This window comes from Ictidomys tridecemlineatus, chromosome X (genome assembly GCF_052094955.1).
Source record: "Ictidomys tridecemlineatus isolate mIctTri1 chromosome X, mIctTri1.hap1, whole genome shotgun sequence".
NCBI classification, from domain to species: Eukaryota; Metazoa; Chordata; class Mammalia; order Rodentia; family Sciuridae; genus Ictidomys; species Ictidomys tridecemlineatus.
This window is the reverse complement of record NC_135493.1, coordinates 93,800,369-93,808,416: the sequence shown is the minus strand read 5'-3', so window position 1 is coordinate 93,808,416 and position 8,048 is coordinate 93,800,369. Positions and strand designations below refer to the sequence as shown.

At 45.6% G+C, this 8,048-nt stretch overlaps 1 protein-coding gene across 1 annotated transcript; it reads left to right on the top strand.

The window, feature by feature from the left end:
* Positions 1–7,282: 7,282 nt before the first annotated feature.
* Positions 7,283–8,048, top strand: Mpc1l (mitochondrial pyruvate carrier 1 like). Its single transcript, XM_005324050.3, has one exon. The coding sequence runs from the start codon at positions 7,518–7,520 to the stop codon at positions 7,920–7,922; it is 405 nt and encodes a 134-aa protein (XP_005324107.1). The 5' UTR covers positions 7,283–7,517; the 3' UTR covers positions 7,923–8,048.

Sequence of the window (8,048 nt, the reverse complement as noted above, 5' to 3'; positions counted from 1 at the left end):
TCACAGCGGCGAAAAAGCTGATTGAAACAATGTCAAAATGGATTCTACGGTTACATAACTAAAACAAACCAATAAAAAATGCCTAATACAATGTAAATGGTATGTGCATAGTTGTTCTACGGTATTGTTTAGGGAATAATCACAAGAAAAAGTCTGTCCATGTTCTGTATGGATGAAGTTTTTCTCCAACCATCTTCAATCCCTGGTTGGCTGGCCCCACGGATGCACAGCCATGGCTATGGTGGCGACAGAGCCAACATCTACCAGTACAGCAAGCTCCTTCGTGCTTCCATTTCTCTAGCTCCAAGATGCCCTTCAGAATAGGCAGACCCTGTTACGGTCAACAAGGGCCACGTCTAGTCAACATATTAGAAAGGCTTGCTGGGAGAAGAAATATTTCTCTTTCTTTTTCTTTTTCTTTTTTGGTGGGGGACAGGGAAATACCAAGGATTAAACCCAAGGCCTCACACAGGCCAAGTACATACCCTACCACTAAGCTACATTCACAATCCTCTTAGCTGACCCTTAAGCTAACAGAACACAGTGTCTTCAACTGGAGTAGAGGATGGGCACACAAACTTGTGAGTGTGTGTGTGTGTGTGTGTGTGTGTGTGTGTAGGCAGTACTGGGGATTGAATCAGGGGCACTCTACTACTGAGATACGTCCCTAGTCCTTTTGTTTTGAGATAGGGTCTTGTTAAGTTGCCCAGGCTGCCCTTGAACTTGCCGTTTCTCTTGCCTTAGCCTCTCAAGTAGCTGGGATTACAGGTGTGTACTACCATTCTTTCTCTGGCCTAAAGGAACTTATGACGTAGTTAGAGTGACAAAAACTCATCAGAACTGACAGTGATCTGTGCAGAAGATATAAGAAATAGGAAACCTTAATCCTATTTTCCCATATATTCATTGTGTTGCCATGGCAAATGACATGACCTCTTAAGGCCTCAGGCCTTCTTTGTAAAATGAGAGGCTGGAATGGATGATAATAATAATAACACATCAAGTGGCGCATGCCTGTAATCCCAGTGCCTCAGGAGGCTGAAGCAGGAGGATTGCAAATTCAAGGCCAGCCTCGGCAAAAGCAAGGCGCTAAGCAACTCAGTGAGACCCTGTCTCTAAATAAAATACTAAATAGGGCTGGGATGTGGTTCAGTGGTTAAGTGCCCCTGAGTTCAATCCCTGGTACCAATAACAACAACAACAACAACAGGTCAAGGGCTGGGGTTGTAGCTCAACAGCCGAGTGACTGACTAGCATGGGGGAGCACTGGCACTGGGTTCAGCCCTCAGCACCACATTAAAAATAAATAAATGAAAAATAAATGGTTAAATTTTTTAAAAAATAACAACTGGTAAAATTCACTGAGCACTTAGTACCTGCCCAGCCTATCCGAGTTTCACTGTGTATTAACACATTGAAACATCATAACAATCCGAGGCAGGTGCCACTGTCATTCTCCCTTTACAGATCACCCGTGAGATCCTTTCAACTCCAGGTCTAGCATTAGGTAATTTCAAGTAATGTGGTACACTGTATGTTTCCAGAAGTGGCCACCACAGTATTTCACATCTCATACACTCTTCTTTGACTGTGACTTTGATACTCCTACCTTTGAGAGGTGAGTCTCTGTCCCCTCCTGTTGAATTTGGGTGCCTCTGTGACTACAGAGAAAGTGATATTGCATGATTTCTCAGGCTAGGTCCATAAAAACCCATACGGCTTAAATCAGTTTTCTATTGCTGCAAACCAATTACTACAAATTTAGTGGCTTAAAAAAAAACAAAACACTCAGTTATCAGCTCATGGTTCTGTGGCCAGAATTCTGGACACAGCATAGCTGGATTCTCTGCTCAGGGTCTCAAAAGGCTGAAAGGAAGGCATTGGCTAGACTGAGTTCTTGGAGGGCCAAGAGAAATTCTGCTTCCAAGTTCATTCACTCCATTAGCAGAATTCTGTTCGTTATGCTCCTAAGACTGAGCTCTCTGCTTCCCTGCTGGTCTTCAGCTGGGGGCCACCTGCCTTCCAGGTCATGTGGCTGCCCCACTTTCAGAGCCAGCTGCAGAGGATCTCTCACATCCAAGCCTCCGTGCTTAGACTCTCTGACTTCCTGTCTCTGATCTGTAGACCCTTGTATGGTTTTGATATTATGTCCTCCAAAAGCTCATGTGCGAGACAAGCTTTAGAGGAGAACTGACTGGGTTAGGAGGGCCTTAACTCAATCAGTGAGTTAATCCCCTGATGGGATGAGTGATGACTGGAGGCAGGGGGGTGTGGTTGGAGGAGGGGCATTGGGGCGTGGCTTTGGGTGTATATTTGTATCTGGAGGGTGGGGTCTCTCTCTGCTTTCTGATCATCATATGAGCTGCTTCCCTCTGCCTCACTTGGAGACCTGAGGAATGGAGCTGGCCATCTATGGACTGAGACTCTAAAACTGTGAGTCCTCAAATAAACTTTTCCTCCTCTAAAATTGTTCTTGTGGGGTCTTTTAGTCACAGCAGCAAAAAAGGTGACTCCAACAACCCTGATTGAAAGAGCTCATGTGAGTAGGTAGGTCCCCTGGGACAATCTCCCTGTGTTAAGGTCAACCCAGGTGAGACCTCAGCTCCATCTACAAAATCCCTGTGTCATATAGTCATGGGAGTAATAGTTAATGATATTCCTAGGAAATTCACACTCAAGGGGAGATTAGGCAAGGGTGAGGATTGCTAGGGTCCTCTTAGAATTCTGCCTACCACACAGCTTCCGCTTCATTCTTTTTTCTTTTTTCTTCATTCATTTTTTTTTTTTTTTTTTTGTGGTAGTGGGAATTGAGCCCAGAGTCTTGTGCAATGGCCTCACTTTGCTACTGAGCTGTATCCCCAGCTATACTTGATTCTTTTATGTTTGCTCTTAAAGGTCAGCCACCATGCTGTGAGGAAGTCCAAGCAGCCTGTGGAGTAGCCCATGTGGAAAATAGGCCTCCTCACCCTAGAACAGCCCCAGCTGAGCTCCCAGCCAACAACCATCATCACTCGGCCAGCCATGAATGAGCCCTTTTTTTTTCTTTTTTCTTTATTTGGTACTGAGGATTGAACCCAGGATTGAGCCATATCTCCAGCCATTTTTTTTTTGTATTGTATTTTGAGATAGGGTCTTGCTAAGTTGCTTAGGGGCTCACTAAGTTGCTGAGGCTGGCTCTGAACTCTCAATCCTCCTGCCTCAGCCTCCTAAGCTGCTGGGATTACAGGTGTGCACCACCACACCAGCTGAGTGAGCCATTTTGAAAGTGGATCCTCCGAGCCCCAAGATGAACCTTGCTGCAAGGGATGCATGGAGTAGATAAGCTGTCCCCATTAAGTCCTGCCCAAATCGCAAATTTATTGCCAAATAAAGGATTGTTGTAGTTCTCATCCAGTAAGTTTTGGGGGGATTTGTTACCTAACCATAGGTAATCAAATCAAGTGACAACTAGGTGATATGATCTACAAGTACCAGAAGCTTCTTGTACAAAGAATAATAGCTTAGACTTTTTTTAGAATATTGAATCATCTGACAGTATTGGCCTAAAATGTCATTCAAAGCAGAGCACAGTGGTGCATGCCTGTAAACCAAGCAACTCTAGAGGCTGGGCAAGAGGATCGCAAGCCAGCCTCGGCAACTTAGCAACTCCTGTCTCAAGATAAAAAAGATTGGGGATGTAGCTCAGTGATAAAGTACCCTGGGTTTAATCCTTAGTATCAAAGAAATAAAAAATTAAAATAAAAAAGTCATTCAATACACACTTTATTTTTTAGTATTGGGGATTGAACCCAACGGTGGTTAACCACCAAGCCACATCCCCAGCCCTTTTTATTTGAGACAGCTCTCACTTGCTTGGGGTGGCCTCAAACTTGTGATCCTCTTGCCTCAGCCTCCTGAATTGGTGGTACTGGTGTATGCCACGACACCAGACTTAGGCTTGCTAATTTATTAATTTAAACTTACACTGAACTGATTTAGACCAGAATGCCAGTCATCCATATCTGGAAGCCTAACATTTTAAAAGGGTTATCTAAAAATTGTATCACTTTATATTATATATTTTAAGCTGCATTTGTAAATATTTGGAATGTAAATGAACACCAAATGAATACTAATTTTCAAAGATACAAAAGACTTGTTTGTAATCACTGAAGTATTAATATTTCAATGCATATGCAATTACTTTTCAACAGTTGCTATTTTTATGGGAAAAAGAAAACACTGAGAAAATGATCTCTAATTTTGTCATTAAAGAATTTTCATCAACAGATATTAAAACTATTAGATACAAAGATTCGGAGAATATAATATCCGTACACTCCCAAAGCAGCCGCCCCCCTTTGCATTATTTGTTGAGTACTGAGAGGATAAATAACCTCTACCTTGGAGAACACTGCCAGACACCTCAACCACGGATCAAATTTGCCATCAATGAGGAAACAACATAGTATAAGGTGGCTTCCACTGCGGCACACTAAAGACACGTCACCTGTGGAGTTATTTTTGCCAAAAAATGCTTAGCCTCAAACTAATTGTGAGAAAATAGACAAATCCATATTAAGGACATTTTTTTTTTTGGTACTGGGGATTGAACCCAGGAGTGCTTAACCATGGAGCCACATCCCCAGCCCTCTTTGTATTTAAAGACAGGGTCTCACTGAGTTGCTTAGGGTCTTGCTAAGTTGCTGAGACTAGCCTTGAATTTGTGATCCTCCTACCTCAGCCTCCTGAGCCTCTGGGATTACAGGCATGCTCCACCATACCTGGCCTTGGGACATTCTTTTTTTTTCCCCTCAAATTTGTTTTATTGTTTGTTATTAACTTATTTAAACTTTGGGTTTTCATTTCCGAGAAGAGTGGAAGAAAGAGAGGTGTGAACCCATGGGAAGAGCCTCTGAGACTCCTTCTGTTCCGTCTTTTCCTTGAAGATCCTTTAGAGAGCCTCCACTGTGGGATGGATGGATGTGTCCTACTGCAGATTTGATAGCCGTGTAGGAGAAAACCGTTCCAATTCTCCAACCCTGTCACATATCATGACGTGCCACCACTGTTTGAAGAAGGAAGGAGAGCCGAATGTCTTGTAATCCCAGGCTGAGACAGGAGGATCACAAGTTCTATGCCAGCATCAGCAATTTAGGGACACCCTGTCTCAAAATAAATAAAAAGCCAGGTGTGGTGGCGCATGCCTATAATCCCAGCAGTTAGGGAGGCTGAGGCACGAGTTCAAGGTCAGCCTCAGCAACTTGGTGGGACGTGTCCTTAAATAAAATGTAAAAAGGCTGGGGATGTGCTCAGTGGTTGAGTGCCCCTGGGTTCAGTCCCCAATACCAATAAATAAATTCATACATACTTACCACATACATAAATACATAAACAAAAAACGAAGAGGGCTGGGGTTGTAACTCTGTGGTCAGGCACCCCTGGATTCAATCCCCAGTGCAAAATTTTAAAAAAAGAAAGAAAGAAAGGAATGTAACAGTGTCCGCTTTATGCTGTGAGTGCAGCCCTTGCTGCTCTGCCTCTGCAACTTATTTTTAAAACACTTTTTTTCTTTTCCTCTCCCTCTGCCTCTCCCTAATCTCTCCACCTTTGTAATGTCAGGGGAAACAGGATGACCTTTCTTACCCATCTTAGACAAGAGTTATCTGTCCCCACCATAGGAAGGAAATAATCTAGACTTTAGGGATGGTACCAGATGATCTCAGAAAGGACTATCTCCCAAATTAATAAGTGAATTACAACTCAACAGAGAACACGTAGAACATGCATCCTTTGAATCGCCTCTTTAGCTCAGTTGGTAGAGCGCTTGCCTCCCATGCATAAGGTCCTGGGTTCATCCCCAGCACCACACAAAAAATTCAAGCAAACAAAAAAACTGAATCACCTTTTTTAAAAGCCCTCAGTTCCTGCTGTTGGGCAGAATCACAGCCTCTGGGACGGAAGCCCCCTGTGCTTCTCCTTTGCTAGCAAACAATAAACCTCCTTTTTCCTTTTTCTCAAAACCTCGTTATTGGAGTGGCATCGGGGACAAGGACTGAGCTTTTGACAACAGGAAGAAGAAAAAGAGAAAGAAAGGAAGAAGGAAAGAAGGAAGGAGGGAGGGAGGGAGCACACTGCATAGTCCCCCACCATAAGCAGGAGGAATGCACAGAAAACAGCCAAGCAAAAGTGAAGGGAGGAAGAAGGGGGAGAAGCTATATATATATATATATAGCTATATATGAGAGAGAGAGAGAGAGAGAGAGAGAGAGAGAGAGAGAGAGAGAGAGAGAGAGAAAGTGAAATAAAAGCCTAGGGACATTCTTAAAAACCACTGACTTGGACTCTTCAAAACTGTCAATGTTGCAAAAGGCAAAACAAGCTGGGGAGCTCTTCTAAAATGAGGGATTAACTGAAAGAGTTAAGGAAATGTGAACTTTGATTAGATCTTGAATCTTCCCCCTCCGACAAGGGGGAAAAAAAAATCCGTAACACTATAAGATTTAAATATGCACTGCATATTAGATAATAGTGCAGTACTAAATGTTAATTATCTGAGTGGATTATTGTGTTGTGGTTAAGTAGGCGAAACTCCTTGTTCTTCAGAGGCACATGCTAAAATATTTACTGGTGGAATGTCGCTATGAGCCGGGCGTGGTGGAGCATGCTTGTAATCTCAGCAGCTTGGGAGGCCAAAGCAGGAGGATCCTGAGTTCAAAGCCAGCCTCAATAACTCAGCGAGGCCCTAAGCAACTCCGTGAGACCCGGTCTCTAAATAAAATATAAAAAATTGCTGTGGATGGGGCTCTGTGGTTAAATGCCCCTGGGTTCAATCTCTGGTATCAAAAAAAAAAAAAAAAAAAAAAAAGTCTCTATGCCTCCAAGTGCCACACTCGGGGCAGTTATGCCAGGACTGAAATTCTATACCTAGTTGAGGAATTTTGCACCGACAGCCTCCTGGCCAAAGCTGGTAGCTGGGGGATTTCAGGTTGCGGTGGCCCGCGCCATGTAGCCGTCACCATGGTGGCGTAGGGTCGCAGACAGCCTGCACACTGTGTGCCAGCACGCTGGTGACGGTGCACGCCATGAGCAGCAAGGACAAAACAGGCAACGTTTCCTCTGCACAGATGCAGAAGCTGGGCCGTCGCCTCCCTGGGTTTCACGTGGAGCCCTGAATATGGCCGCAGCACAGCGGGGAGGGCGAAGCAAAGCCGCCTCCACCTCTTCCACGAGGACAAAGACACAGGCACACTCGGTCCACTGTTTCCTGGGGCGAAGGCACGCGCGCCCACCCCGACAGGCACACGACAGGGGTTCTGCGCGCCCGACGCCCGCACTTTAGACAGGCGCAGGCGCGAAGGCAAGCCACGCCCCCACGCGATAGCAGCACGTGCGGCCAGAGGCGCTTTACGGCAATGGGGGAAGGCACGAGGCCGCTGGAGGACGTCACGTTGGGGGCACTGCGTGTTCTGGGCTCAACGCTCCAAGTCATTGAGGGCTGCCAGTTCGGCCGTTGACGGTCCGACGGCCAGGCGATCATGGGGGTGACGGAAGAGGTGTTGAAGAAGGCCAAAGACTACGTGAAGACTAAGGAGTTCCGGGATTACGTAACCAGCACCCACTTCTGGGGTCCTGTGGCCAACTGGGGCCTTCCATTGGCCGCCTTGAGGGACATGAAGGCGTCGCCGGAGCTCATCAGTGGCCGCATGACCACAGCGCTCATCTTGTACTCGATGACCTTCATGCGCTTCGCCTACCGTGTGCAGCCTCGAAACATGTTGTTGATGGCGTGCCACTTCACCAACGTGGTGGCACAGAGTGTGCAGGCTGGCCGCTACATAAACTATCACTATCTTGGTGACGCCCAGCGGGCCACCGCCGCCAAGGGCAGCGCAACTCCAGCGGCTAGCTCCGGTGTCCAGTGCCCCCCAAAAGCTTTCTAATGTGTGGGGACTCCATCAGATCTTTGCAGCTTGCAGGCTGAGCCACATTTCCTTCCGAAGACCCATGGAAATTGGTTCTGACTCAAAAAAACAATGAGAAAATGACTTAAAACTGCAGTTTGATTA

Bases quoted from the DNA above. Each gene is read 5' to 3' on its own strand.
- Mpc1l (XM_005324050.3), top strand. From the start codon at position 7,518: ATGGGGGTGACGGAAGAGGTGTTGAAGAAGGCCAAAGACTACGTGAAG.